The sequence below is a fragment of the Enoplosus armatus genome, chromosome 4 (assembly GCF_043641665.1).
Source record: "Enoplosus armatus isolate fEnoArm2 chromosome 4, fEnoArm2.hap1, whole genome shotgun sequence".
Lineage (NCBI taxonomy): Eukaryota > Metazoa > Chordata > Actinopteri > Centrarchiformes > Enoplosidae > Enoplosus > Enoplosus armatus.
This window is the reverse complement of record NC_092183.1, coordinates 6,380,702-6,395,490: the sequence shown is the minus strand read 5'-3', so window position 1 is coordinate 6,395,490 and position 14,789 is coordinate 6,380,702. Positions and strand designations below refer to the sequence as shown.

At 43.6% G+C, this 14,789-nt stretch overlaps 2 protein-coding genes across 2 annotated transcripts; one reads left to right on the top strand and one right to left on the bottom strand.

Moving 5' to 3' along the window:
• The first annotated feature begins 330 nt into the window (after positions 1-330).
• On the top strand, positions 331-4,945 carry emb (embigin). Its single transcript, XM_070904743.1, is given in 10 exon segments — positions 331-349; positions 352-474; positions 1,332-1,409; positions 1,675-1,858; positions 2,297-2,379; positions 2,493-2,629; positions 2,945-3,106; positions 3,783-3,900; positions 3,999-4,029; positions 4,117-4,945. Coding segments are annotated over 10 exon segments (996 nt in total). The 3' UTR covers positions 4,178-4,945.
• A 567-nt stretch (positions 4,946-5,512) lies between these two features.
• On the bottom strand, positions 5,513-12,524 carry mrps30 (mitochondrial ribosomal protein S30). The gene is made up of 5 exons (XM_070904833.1): positions 11,918-12,524; positions 10,655-10,800; positions 10,257-10,362; positions 6,305-6,481; positions 5,513-6,001 (listed from the first exon to the last, which is right to left on the bottom strand). Exons 1-5 carry the CDS (start codon positions 12,522-12,524, stop codon positions 5,742-5,744), a joined length of 1,296 nt encoding a protein of 431 aa, XP_070760934.1. The 3' UTR covers positions 5,513-5,741.
• Positions 12,525-14,789: the final 2,265 nt, after the last annotated feature.

Here is a 14,789-nt window from a genome sequence, read left to right as displayed (position 1 = left end):
TGTTTTCATGAGGGTAGTTAGGTCATGTGACCTTCAGATGCTAGTATGGCACCTTGCAGAAAGCTCCACAATAGCAACATAACAGCTCTCAGGTCAGGAGGGGCGTGATATGTTTTATCACACACAGAGCAACATTTTGCTTCAAAGCACAGGAGAGTTTATGTCAGCATGTTCGGTTTCCTGCAGAACAGGAAGCTGCAGCACAGCACCGAGGTATGAACCCTGTCTCATTGAATAATGGATGGAGTCTGCAACACACAGGCTGCAGGGTGATATCATGGCTGCGTCACTCGTGCAGCTGAGGGAGGAGGGGTGGGGGTGGTTCAGACGATGCAGCAGGCAGAAACGGGAGGGAACGAGTGAGAGACCTGCACGCAGAGAGGACAGAGGGGATAACAGCCATGTCAGCCACCTGGAAGCAGCTCCTTTTTCAGATCCTCCTGCTCCTCGTCTCCTGCAGACACATCAATACAAGTAAATGACTATTCATTTTGACTGTGTGCTTGTGTTAAAGCCTTGTTCTACTGTCTCTTCTCCTCACTAAATCATCTGCAACCTTGTGAGGAGTAAAATGTCATAGGATTTCCACACTATCATGTATCATATATTTAGTTTGAAGTTGCAAATAGGCAATGTTTATTGTCTATTTTCTCCTTTTTAATGTCCCCCAAAAGTATTCTTGTAGGGATGGCAAATCGTCTGAGACAGCATTTGCATTCATCATGGGACACTGAAACTCTACATTAAAACCAAGAGCTATTATTTATTCAGCGATTAAAAAATAAATACCAGTATGCAAAAGAAAAAGATAAAGAAAAAATCTGATTTAAAAGGCTTTTTATATAGTAGCTGTGATCAGGGATATGGCAAACTGATAATTCAATTTAATGCATGATGCTTTATACTTACATTAACCATTGCCTCTGGATGTACCCAGTTACCTTTGATGTCAAGAGTAGTTTTTGGCTTTGTTTGGAGTATGCCTGTGATACTGTAAAAAAGAAAGAAAAAAAAAAATTCATTTTTAATAGGTTATTTTCCACAAGGCTTCAGGAAATGAATAGCTGTATTTTTTTTTATTACAATACCACTACACATTGGAACAGGAGGAGGACTTTTTGAGATCTTATTTTGTCCTTTTCCTGCATATTTATGTATTTATTTATTTTAGCCTTTTGTTAGTTTTAGCTTGTAATTCCCTACCAACAACATAGCAACACCCAAGTAAATTACTTATGCACATTATTATTATTTATTTTATTTTATTTTTTACATAAAATGCAGCCTGTTTTTACTGTAAATATATACTTATATATTTGTTTTCCTGTCAGAGACACCTGGGCCAACGCCGCCGCCACTGGTTCCCATCAATCCCCTGCCAACTGATGAAAGGAGCGTCGTTTTTAAAGGTAACTGTTTTCAAATATCAGTCCACAGTATGTTTACAGTATGTTACATTGAATTTTTTTCTGTAGTTAATGCTAAGGAATCAACATTTTGACGAGGTGATTATTTTAGCTGTAAAACGTTGCAGTATTATGGCAGAGATGGTTGTTTTGTCAGATCATAATGAGTGCTTATTCGTTCAAATGCAACCACACTTTTCTGAATGAACGGGAGTCTGATTTTCCACCTGTGTCTGTGTTTGAAATCCATCTCCAACTGTCCACACAGGTGAAAGTCAGACCGAGAAGGTTGAACTGCTGAACCCCGTCAACCTGTCACTGAAGTGTACCTGGGCTGGTAATCACAACAAACTACCAAACATAACTGGGTTCTGGAGAAAAGACGGAGATGAGATGGAGAACAGCCGTCTCACAGTGCAGCTGGAGAACGAGCAGTATAACCTCAAACGAGTGTAAGCACTGAATTATTCCCTCCATTAGCTTCAGAAAATGCATTTCTATCCTCATTTTCCTGACGCCTGATCAGTCAAATGTTTGTTTTACAAAAATACTTAATAATATGTGTATATTATTATACATTAAACACATTAAATGTTTAATTGCTTGTTATTGTTTAATGTTCAGTTTCCTCTACTGCAGCTTGGGAATTTGAGTTGGATGTCTTTTATCAGTCTGCACCACCATTTCTAGTAGTTAGATAAAGACTTTATTTAATGTACATGAAAGTAAAGCACATTGAGTTGCTACCACTACTGTTTTGGTTAAATTATAAATCATCTTGACACATTTTATTGCAGAATAGTCGTGTTTTGATGAAAGAATCACATATAATATACAGCGTTCATCCTAATAATATGTTTTGATATAAAATCTCTATTTTTGCTTTACAGGTTCAGCATTGTCAGTGAAGAAGACCTCGGAAGTTACTCATGCGTGTTTGGAGGAGAAGCAAAAATAGACTTTGTTTTAGCAGGTACAGATTACATCCTTCCATGAGTTATATATATGTCACATTTTACATTTCCCAGCCAACACTTGTAATGCTACCAGCTGCTTATTGTGCTCTTCTCTCTTGTTGTCCACCAGCTCCACAGATCGGTGAGGTGCGAGATAAGCCGATAGTCAGCTATGTGGGGGACTCTGCGGTGATTGCATGTAAAATGGAGGAAACCAAACCGAAGCCCAACACCTGGAACTGGTATAAAGAAAATGGTACAGACAAGGTCGGTGAGCTGCTCAGAGCTTTCTTCTGTTTGGTTTTAAGTGACATTTGTGTCACTGGTGACACCTTTTCAAGTTTTGTTTTAAAGTCAAGTTTCTTTAAAATCGATTGACAAAGCGATCCTGGTGAAATCACTTTAAAACAAATGTGTGTTGATGTTTAAATGGAATACATATTCATGTATTAACATATAATTTAAATTCTTGACTTCCGAGTAAAATCTCACATGTTGAATTTTGTATTTTAAGTATTTTCTTAACCCTTGAGAACACACACTTTTATGGCTTCTGACCTGTTGGACCTATTCGTCCTATAGGAGCAGATCTTCCCTGCTGCAGAGCCTCATCGATATGAAATCAAAAACGAGGACAGGAAGACCAAACTGGTGGTGCACAACCTGACAGAGGCTGACTCGGGCTTGTATTACTGCGGCGCGGTGTACGCCATCAGTACCACGACGGGCCAGCTGGAGCTGAAGGTCAGTTATGGAAAGTAACTAAGCCCAAGTACATTTACTCAAACACTGTGCTTGAGTGCAACTTTGAGTATTTCTAATTTATACCTCTACTCCACTACGTTTCAGAGGGAAATATTGGACTTTTTGTGCCACTTCATTTATCTGACAGATATAATAACTTGTGGTTCCCAACATTTTTGGCTTGCGACCTATAACAAAAACACAGGGTCTACTTGGGGCCACTTGTCACATTTCAGTTGTCTATGAGTTGTTAACTCATTTTCCCTGTAAACTTCATTTTAACAACAGTTTGAGACCCAAAGACATTAAACAAAAAAAATACAAAAATAGTACAAATAAAGTGCAAAATTGAATAGCAGAATTGGTTTTTAAATCTTTCCTGCCTCATTAATCCTCACACAGCCCTTCAGATTTATCTTGTGAGACCATGGAGGGGGCCTGAACCCTAGGTTGGAAACCACTGGACTAAACTACCTAACTGAATATAAAGTAGTTAAAACTAGTTCCACCCTAACCAGCTATAACAGTATAATGTAACTTATTCATTAATGCATCAGTATTAACAATCTAATAATGTTGTATATATTTTTATATTTTTTTTATTTTCTTTTGAATGCAGGACTTTTACTTGTAATGGAGCATTTTTACATTGTTGTTCTGTTACTGATACTTGAAGGTCATCAGCTTGTATGAGCCTCTGAAGCCCTTCATAGCCATCGTGGTCGAAGTGATCGTCCTGGTCGCTGCCATTTTGCTCTACGAGAGAAGTCGGTCCAAGAAAAACTACACAGCAGGTAGTCAGGCAGCACGCGGAGGCTCTTGTTTACGTCTGTGTGTGTTGTGTTGTGCAGTGTGTTGTATTCTAACTTGAAATTATCTGCCTTATTCTCAGAAAATGGGATGAATGACCAAACGAACACATTGTGAGTAGTATGGGAATCGTGCAAATTTCTCTAAAGATGTTTGTATATGTTTGTTTTTCATGACGTACATTTTTATGCCCTCATCAGGACACACGAAGAAAACAATGAGTCGGAGGGAAGTTCTTCAATGAGACAGCGGAAAGTTTAAAGACTGCAAATCCAACAGAACAAAGCTTCTTTACTTATTTTCAAATGTGAACAATAGAGCTTAAAAGCAATATCTCATCAACTATTTTGTGAATATGAAATATATTATAATGCAAATGTTTTCACCGAAAACAAAGTGCAATAACCACCACTTAACCAATAATCAGATTTGTACACAAGTAGCCTCTTTTATGCACGACTTCCATTCGTCACTCTATTTCACTGGAAGATATGGTTTTTATTTTTAATCCACAGTGGTGTCATGATGCCTGAAAGAGTGAGGCATTTACCTGTTTTTCAGTCTTGAACACTGTGCACTCTAACTTCCTGTGGAAAAACTGTGGTTGACTTGCCCAAGATGCTTCTCTCAGAAAGGAAGTGCATCTTCTTCTTTTGGGCCACAACTTAAACCTCAACTCATCTTTACTTATGCATTATGGTTTGTGAGCAGTGCCTTACACTCTTAAAAAGCACTTGATTAACCGTTCATACTGTGCTTGCAACAACTTTTTGTCACTTTTTAGAGTTTGTCCTGCAGTAATGTGCACCTAACATGCTGTATTTTACCTTAATAACGTGTATATCAAGATATATCATCATGTGTGCAGATACTTGTGTGTCGTTTTCATGTCAATGTGTCAGAAGATGGTCAGAAAAGGTCATATTTACTCCCCCAATCATGACTTTAACTGTGTGTCTTTAGTTGCACCTAAAAGGTGTGCCACTCTGTATGTAAACAAGCAAATTAAAACTACACAAGTCGCTGTCATTGTGTTTGTTTATCAACTTGCATTTTACACATTTAGTGAAAGCCTTTGTGTTAGTTGATCTGGATGCCTGGAGCTTCCTTAAAGGGGAACTCCACCGATTTCAGTTTGTTTAAAGGTGTTGGGGTGAACCGCTGCACGTGTGAAAAAATGTTGTAGAAAGCTTTTAGTGGCTCCAGAGGGAGCAGACAAATCTGACTTCATCTGACTGACATCACTTGAGTCAGCGTCGGTTGAGACTGAAGGCTACAAGTTGGTAAAAAAAAAGTGGGTGTGAAGTCTGAAAGAGGTGAACTTGCCAGACCTCTGTAGCCCACTCCTCATCTCTGCTTGAGACTAGCAGCTCAAAGCCACATTAGCCGCTAAAAGCTTAACACACCCAAACCTCAGATGTCAGTGCTCGAGTTGCGTTGTGGGTAATATAAGAAAGTGGGTGTATGAGTCAAAAGATGTCTTATCAATGTTCATATTTTTGCAGTAAGTATTGACAAACACACAGTTGTGTCAATTTGAAAAGTGTTTTATTTTTGCATAAATACAATCTGCACAATAATAATAACAATCAGGGATGTGTGTGCAGTCATTTTTCAGTACTTTAAGTTTTCAGCTTAACAGAGATTTTTCAGCTTTTTTTGAACATTACATTTTATACAATCTGCCTCATGTCTGCCATGTTGGGCTCTTTAAAAGCTCTTTCTCTTGATTTCATGCATCCGTCAATGCCTTTGAGAGCACAGACTCAAGGGAATCTCCCCGGAGACATTTTTCCAAGAGGCAAAGACAGGAACCTGAAGAACTCTACGGCTGGTTCACGAGGAACTGAACCAGAAGCTTGATGACGCCGTCGTTCAGACCCACCACCGCTCCATCCTGCACGCTCTCGTACAGTCGCAGGCTCTCTGTGCCCCACAGAAGGTTTTTCCTGGGGTTGTTGGCGTCCGTTTCCACAGAGAGGGCCACTGTGTTGAGCTGGTAGCAGAAGAAGGTAAAGAACTGGCCATCTGTGATCACAGCCTGGGACACGAAAGGCCTGGTGACATCCTCGTGGTTCCAGAAACCTACAGAGGTGAGAGGGAAGTATGACCACCAGCTATTTATTCTCTCTTAAGTAAAAGTCCACTTTAAAAAATAAACATTAATTTGGTCAAATGTGGACAGTGTTACATCAGCATGCTCCTAGCACGGCTAAATAACTAAAACCTTTGTATATAAAACGGATAGTCCTACTTTACTCTAACAGTCTCCACACGTAGGGTAGAGTTGAGTTTCTGCCCTCAGAACAAGAACAAAAAGAAAATAAATCTAGAATCACCTACCACAACAAAATACTTACACTCTATAATAAGTTGTAAATAACTCACCCTGGTACATGGCCTGAGCTCCTGTCCAGGCGAAGAGGCTGGCGAGTCCATTGGCTCTGAGGAAGACCTCCACCTGATCGGACTGCTTCTGCCGAGCCATCCGGTCTCTGTGGTATCGGTCCGGCACCAGGTGGAACTGAGTGTGACCGTAGCATGCTGGGTCGGGTAGCTTGGCACCTGTTAATGAGACCAAGAGGAGAGGGTTAATGTAAGCACAGCTGAAAGGAGGTTTTCCAGGATGTTTTTTGATCTTTGTCAATATTCTCATCTCTGATTGATACTAAACTCATGAAAACTATAACCAACTAGGATGGACTGTCTTTACGATTAGTCAAGCACTATTAACAATCATTTAAGTTAAATTTCAATCAAAAATACCAAATATTTGATGATTTCAGCTTCTCAAATGTTAGAATTTGTTTCTCTTTCTTGTCTTACATTATAGTAAATTGAATATCTTTAGACTGTTGCTCGAACAAAACAAGACATTTGATATAATTTTTCTGCTGTTTTATTGACCAAACAATTAATTGATTAACCAGGAAAGAATCAACAGATAATGAACATAATCATTAGGGATGTGTTATTAATCTATGGAAACAGGACGGCACTTAACTTAAAACATGCAGTATACAAGAAAATGAAAAAATGTAAGAAGCTTAAGGCTACAGCTGTTTGCATTAGTACACTATGTTAGACCAGAGGAAATGCTGAGAGCAAAACACCAAAACAATGTTTGTTTCCAGTGATAGTATCTCTAAAAACAGGAAAAACAACCATCTCACAGACTAGAAAACTACTGCAGGTTAGACTTTTTGCATATACTATACTGTCTGTTTGTACTGTATATAGACATGTATGCATGCATACTGTACATAACCACCTTGTTTGTGTATATATATTCACCTACTTGTAAGTACATCTTAGTTCTATGTTTACTTTTACCTTTGTTTGCACAGCCTTGCTGTCCCTGTTTTTAGCTGTGTGTCTATTTTAAATTGTTCTTGGAACGGTGTTTAAGTTCTTTGACAGCAACTTAAAATAAGGACTAAGGAGAAACAAGGACTTTTATGCATCTGCTGTTTTGTGCTTGACGGAGACATGGCTGGGGGAAAGAACTCCCGACGCGGCGCTGCAGCTGGACGGATTCCAGCTTCTCCGAGCGGACCGCGACGCGCACCTCTCCGGCAAAACAAAGGGTGGAGGTATTTGTTTCTACATCAACAGCAGCAGGTGTAACGACGTGACAGTGATGCGACGGCATTGCTCTCCTTCCCTGGAAACCTTTTTCATAAACTGTAAACCTTACTACTCCCCCCCGTGAGTTCGCTTCATTCATTCTGGTCGGTGTTTACATCCCACCGGAGGCCAACGTGCAGGACGCACAGCGCGCACTCGCCGACCAGATACTGGAAACGGAGCAGACCAACCCGGACTCCTTAGTTACGGTCCTCGGTGACTTTAACAAAGGTAACCTCGGACACGAACTCCCAAAATACAAACAGTTTATTAAATGCCCCACCAGGGAGGGGAACACTCTGGATCACTGTTACACCACAGTCAGTAACGCTTTTCACGCCGTCACCCGCGCCGCACTGGGACACTCTGACCACGACATGGTCCACCTGATTCCTGCATACAGGCAGAAATTAAAACTTTCTAAGCCTGTTGTGAGAACATCAAAGCAGTGGACCAGTGAAGCTGCAGAGGACCTAAAGGCGTGTTTGGACTGTACTGACTGGGATGTTTTCAGGACTGCTACCAACAGTCTGGATGAGTACACAGAGGCTGTGACGTCATATATCAGCTTCTGTGAGGAGAGGCTGTGACGTCATATATCAGCTTCTGTGAGGACTGCTGCGTACCAACTCGGACCAGGGTGAGTTACAACAACGACAAACCCTGGTTCACTGCAAGACTGCGACAGCTGAGGCTGGAAAAGGAAGAGGCGTTTAAGAGTGGCAACAGAGCAGAGTTTAAGGAAGCCAAGTACAAGTTTAGCAAGGCGGTGAGGGAAGCTAAACGACTGTACTCAGAGAGACTACAAGACCAGTTCTCCTCCAACGACTCTGCTTCTGTGTGGAGGGGGCTCAGGCAGATCACCAACTACAAGCCAAGAGCCCCCAACTCTGCTAACGACCGACGCCTTGCCAACAGCCTCAACGACTTCTACTGTCGCTTTGAAAGACAATGGGACAGTCCTGACACCATCCCCCACACCATCACCCACCAGCTCCAGCCCAACAGCCCCAACCCCCTCATCACACCTGGGGCTGAACTCTCACACCTCTTACCACCACAGCTGCCCCCCACAGCGCCCCCCACTCCTCCAGCATCGACACCTCTGTCTGTCCTTGAAAGAGATGTGAACAGACTCTTCAAGAGACAAAACCCGCGAAAAGCTGCTGGACCAGACTCCATCTCCCCATCCTGCCTGAAGCGCTGCGCCGATCAGCTGTCTCCGGTGTTCACGGACATCTTCAACACCTCACTGGAGACATGCCACGTGCCAGCCTGCTTCAAGGCCTCCACCATCATCCCCGTCCCCAAAAAACAGGGCCCACAGGATTAAATGACTACAGACCCGTCGCCCTGACCTCTGTGGTCATGAAATCATTTGAACGCCTGGTCCTGTCCCACCTCAAATCCATCACCGACCCTCTGCTTGACCCCCTGCAGTTCGCCTACAGAGCCAACAGGTCTGTAGACGACGCCGTCAACCTGGCTCTACACTTCATCCCCCAGCACCTGGACTCCGCAGGATCCTATGTCAGGATCCTGTTTGTGGACTTCAGCTCTGCCTTCAACACGATCGTCCCGGCTCTTCTTCAGGACAAGCTCTCCCAGCTGAACGTGCCTGACCCCACCTGCAGGTGGATCACAGATTTCCTGTCTGACAGGAAGCAGCACGTGAAGCTGGGGAAACACGTCTCAGACTCGCGGACGATAATCACTGGCTCCCCTCAAGGCTGCGTTCTTTCTCCTCTACTCTTCTCCCTGTACACCAGCAGCTGCACCTCCAGTCACCAGTCTGTCAAGCTCCTGAAGTTCACGGACGACACCACCCTCATCGGACTCATCTCTGGAGAGGATGAGTCTGCCTACAGGTGGGAGATTGACCACCTGGTGACCTGGTGCAACAACAACAACCTGGAGCTTAACGCTTCAAAGACAGTGGAGATGGTTGTAGACTTCAGGAAGAGCGCAGCCCCACCCGCCCCCATCACCCTGTGTGACTCTCCAGTGGACACTGTGGAGTCCTTCCGTTTCCTGGGCTCCATCATCAGCCAGGACCTCCGATGGGAGCTGAACATCAGCTCCCATTTAAGAAGTTTAACCTGCCACAAACAATGCTGGTTCACTTCTACACTGCCATCATAGAGTCCATCCTCACCTCCTCCATCACTGTCTGGTATGCTGCTGCCTCCACCAAGGACAGACGCAGACTGCAGCGTATCATCCGCTCTGCAGAGAGGGTGACGCACCCACCCCCTACTGGACACTTTACCTGGACACTTTACTTTATTCTGGTCACTGCACTGTTGTTATTTATCTTATCTTATTTCTATTTTTATTCTTATTTTAGCTTTTATATTCTATTTATTTGTTATCAAAACAATAGCACCTTCAGACCACAGCAAATTCCTTGCAATGTATGTTACTTGGCAATAAACAGTTTCTGATTCTGATTCTGAAATAAACTTCAAACCAGACATTAAAAGCTGCATGTTGGCGACCTCTAGTGACAACAAGAGGTAACTGAATAATGAGAATTCAACACATATACTACAACATGTAATCAGAACACAACATGCTCATGGATGGTTTACACACAGACGCTGATTCATGCACAGAACATTTTTAATCTAAATTATTTTGGCTGCTCCAAAATCCCATAATCAGGATGAAGAAAGACACAGTGGATGTGACTCGTCTCTCGTAGCCGTGTTACCTGTAAAGATATTGTTGTCATACTGTCTCCTGAACAGAGGCATCAGGTTGGGAGCAAGTGTGACCTCTGGAACTTCAGCTGCGTAGGAGGCCTCCAGCGGGGTAAACTGAGAGAAATTAAAATGACAATGTGAACAAAATCACACAAACGCTTTAATTGAAACTATTATTGATATTTTCAGTCTCTGTGTGTCAAGTTCAAGTTTTGTAACATGTTATCACATCTTTCAGTGTCTTTAAATGACTTGCTTTGAGATACTTTGGCTCCGGTTTGGTAGGTTTGTCATGTAGGGAAACCCGGTGCATTGATCTTGCTATCAAGACCCATAATCATAAATATTCATACCATGAGTTTTGTTTTTAAATTCATAAACTCCCTGATCTGAAAATGATTTCTACCTGTGGCAGCTGTTGAGTAATCCTAATCTGACTGTGCGGGAGATCATCAATCTGGAACCTGGTAGGCTCCAGCCGGCCTCTCCGGTGCCCCTTTGGGATGATTCTCTGTCCTCTCCTCCAATAAAAGTTTACCTGGGGATTAATATCTGATAGAGAAACACAAAGCATATGACTTGCAGAGGTCAAACAGTCGGTCTGTGGAATAAACATAATCTGGTCATGGAGCTGAGCCAAATATCTATGTAAAGTAAAACTGCGATTCTGAAACTAGATACTGTCCAGGATTTTGGTTTATATATTGTCTTCAAATGGGAGTATCAAACCACATTATTTTATTTGGTATCAAGTACTGAGTGTCTGGTCAGATTTGTATTTTTGTTAACATATTTTTTGATCGGATCGTTCTTTATTTAAATGTGCCACTTTAGACTGTATTTCATTTGAGCAAGTTCTCAGCTGCTTGTGTTAAAAGTTTGGCTTTTTTGGCTGAATGGAAAAAGGGCAGTGTAGAAAAACACGTTTTTATTCCTCAAAGAGAGATATAGTAAAAAGATGGTATCAGTTCCAAAACTCAGGTATCACATCAGCACTAGTACTAGTAAAACATATTAAAACAATATGACATACTTTAAATGTTGTCTTTGTTTACTTTTAGTGAGGATATACAAATGTCAGAACTTACTTAACAGTTCTTGTTGAATAAAATAGGGCTGCAACTAATGCAACTACAAACCTATATCGCCAATTCATTTTTGAATACTTTCTTGATTAATCATTTATCAGAAAATAGTGAAAAATGCCTACAGAAACTCAGAGTGACCAAGAAAAATAGTCCAAACAGACCTACTGACCAACAATCCAAAATATATTCAATTTACAATATTATAAAACAGAGAAAAGCAGCAAATCCTCACATTTGAGAAGCTCGTACCAGCTAATGTTTCATGTCATTTTTGCTTGATAAATTCTTTAAAACGATTAAGCAAGTTGTTTTCATGTAACTTTTTTTTATAGACAAATTTCTTCAGCACCAAAGTGAAATATACTATGAATGCCTCTACTTTCCCAATGGTATCCACAATGCAACTTATTCTCAAAATTATGTGAGTTAATATGTTCTCCAAACCAACAGTAATCATGTCACATTATCATAAACCTGCTCTATTTAATCTTTGACTAATCAGTAAAACTTGCAGGACATGTTTTTTAGAAGCACAAGGACTGGAAATTATGGTTTCAAGGTGCCATATCAATCACCCATACCTAGACTGGAGAGGAGGAGCAGTGGATTGTATTTGGCCAGACTGTAGGTGAGTCCAGTCACCAGGTTTCTCAGAAAAGGTCCAACCATCTGCTCCTGTTCTCTGTACAGGAAAGGTTTGCGTTTCTTCATGTGCCAATGCTCATGTAAAATCACACGACTGACCAAGGAGCGGATGTCCTCGAACGCAACATTTTCAATCCCCGGCACTGTGATTTGAGCTGCGGCTGGCGGCGAGCTCTCCTCCCCCTCGTTCTTCTCCTGGCCCAGGGTGAACTTCTCGGGCAGGCCCGGGATATATGCGGTCTTGGTAAAGTGCTGGTACCATCTGTCTGCGTTCCGTGCGAAAGTCTGAGGGTAAACCACAAATTTCTCCCTCTGGATGCGAGTGATGAGGGAGATCTTCTCCTGCACGGGAGACGCACATACCTTTTCTACCTGTTCCTGAACCTGACGCTTCCGAGCAGATTTGCTTTTAGACGTGAGAGAGGGGACGATAGGGGGATACGCGGGCTCCTTGACCGCAGCCTTGGTGTGGACAAGCTTTTGGTTTCTAAACGGAGGCAGTTTGTTAGGGAACAGCAAGGGCAGCCGTGTGCGGGCCGCCATGTTTCTAAATGACTTCAATTTGTACTTCCGTTCCGTTGACATGTGAACTATTAGTCTCCCACAACAGCGCCCCCTAACTACTGCACGAAAAGTCATAATAAAAATGTAATTACCATATTCGACACTGTTACAATTGTCTAATGATCTACCCTTATATAGGAACTGAGAAACGTCTAACTACTTATTGTAGCTTATTTCACTTTAAGGGCATATTACATGATTTACTAGTGATCCGACGGCATTGCTCTCCTTCCCTGGAAACCTTTTTCATAAACTGTAAACCTTACTACTCCCCCCGTGAGTTCGCTTCATTCATTCTGGTCGGTGTTTACATTCCACCGGAGGCCAACGTGCAGGACGCACAGCGCGCACTCGCCGATCAGATACTGGAAACGGAGCGGACCAACCCGGACTCCTTAGTTATTGTCCTCGGTGACTTTAACAAAGGTAATCTCAGACACGAACTCCCAAAATACAAACAGTTTATTAAATGCCCCACCAGGGAGGGGAACACTCTGGATCACTGTTACACCACAGTCAGTAACGCTTTTCACGCCGTCACCCGCGCTGCACTGGGACACTCTGACCACGACATGGTCCACCTGATTCCCGCATACAGGCAGAAATTAAAACTTTCTAAGCCTGTTGTGAGAACTTCGAAGAAGTGGACTAGTGAAGCTGCAGAGGACCTGAAGGCGTGTTTGGACTGTACTGACTGGGATGTTTTCAGGACTGCTACCAACAGTCTGGATGAGTACACAGAGGCTGTGACGTCATATATCAGCTTCTGTGAGGAGAGGCTGTGACGTCATATATCAGCTTCTGTGAGGACTGCTGCGTACCAACTCGGACCAGGGTGAGTTATAACAACGACAAACCCTGGTTCACAGCAAGACTGCGACAGCTGAGGTTGGAAAAGGAAGAGGCGTTTAAGAGTGGCAACAGAGCGGAGTTTAAGGAAGCCAAGTACAAGTTTAGCAAGGCGGTGAGGGAAGCTAAACGACTGTACTCAGAGAGACTACAAGACCAGTTCTCCTCCAACGACTCTGCTTCTGTGTGGAGGGGGCTCAGGCAGATCACCAACTACAAGCCAAGAGCCCCCAACTCTGCTAACGACCGACGCCTCGCCAACAGCCTCAACGACTTCTACTGTCGCTTTGAAAGACAATGGGACAGTCCTGACACCATCTCCCACACCATCACCCACCAGCTCCAGCCCAACAGCCCCAACCCCCTCATCACACCTGGGGCTGAACTCTCACACCTCCTACCACCACAGCTGCCCCCCACAGCGCCCCCCACTCCTCCAGCATCAACACCTCTGTCTGTCCTTGAAAGAGATGTGAACAGGCTCTTCAAGAGACAAAACCCGCGTAAAGCTGCTGGACCAGACTCCATCTCCCCATCCTGCCTGAAGCGCTGCGCCGATCAGCTGTCTCCGGTGTTCACGGACATCTTCAACACCTCACTGGAGACATGCCACGTGCCAGCCTGCTTCAAGGCCTCCACCATCATCCCCGTCCCCAAAAAACCAGGGCCCACAGGATTAAATGACTACAGACCCGTCGCCCTGACCTCTGTGGTCATGAAATCATTTGAACGCCTGGTTTTGTCCCACCTCAAATCCATCACAGACTCTCTGCTGGACCCCCTGCAGTTCGCCTACAGAGCCAACAGGTCTGTAGACGACGCCGTCAACCTGGCTCTACACTACATCCTCCAGCACCTGGACTCCGCAGGATCCTATGCCAGGATCCTGTTTGTGGACTTCAGCTCTGCCTTCAACACGATCGTCCCGGCTCTTCTTCAGGACAAGCTCTCCCAGCTCAACGTGCCTGACCCCACCTGCAGGTGGATCACAGATTTCCTGTCTGACAGGAAGCAGCACGTGAAGCTGGGGAAACACGTCTCTGACTCGCGGACGATCAGCACCGGCTCCCCTCAAGGCTGCGTTCTTTCTCCTCTACTCTTCTCCCTCTACACCAACAGCTGCACCTCCAGTCACCAGTCTGTCAAGCTCCTGAAGTTCGCGGACGACACCACCCTCATCGGACTCATCTCTGGAGAGGATGAGTCTGCCTACAGGTGGGAGATTGACCATCTGGTGACCTGGTGCAACAGCAACAACCTGGAGCTTAACGCTTCAAAGACAGTGGAGATGGTTGTTGACTTCAGGAAGAGCGCAGCCCCACCCGCCCCCATCACCCTGTGTGACTCTGCAGTGGACACTGTGGAGTCCTTCCGTTTCCTGGGCTCCATCATCAG

Excerpts from the sequence above, each read along its gene's own strand:
- mrps30 (XM_070904833.1), bottom strand. The coding sequence starts at position 12,524 with ATGGCGGCCCGCACACGGCTGCCCTTGCTGTTCCCTAACAAACTGCCT. Across the intron at positions 10,363-10,654 it reads TTACTCAACAGCTGCCACAG|TTTACCCCGCTGGAGGCCTC; the intron begins GTAGAAATCATT and ends AATTTCTCTCAG. Across the intron at positions 6,002-6,304 it reads AGCTCAGGCCATGTACCAGG|GTTTCTGGAACCACGAGGAT; the intron begins GTGAGTTATTTA and ends TCACCTCTGTAG.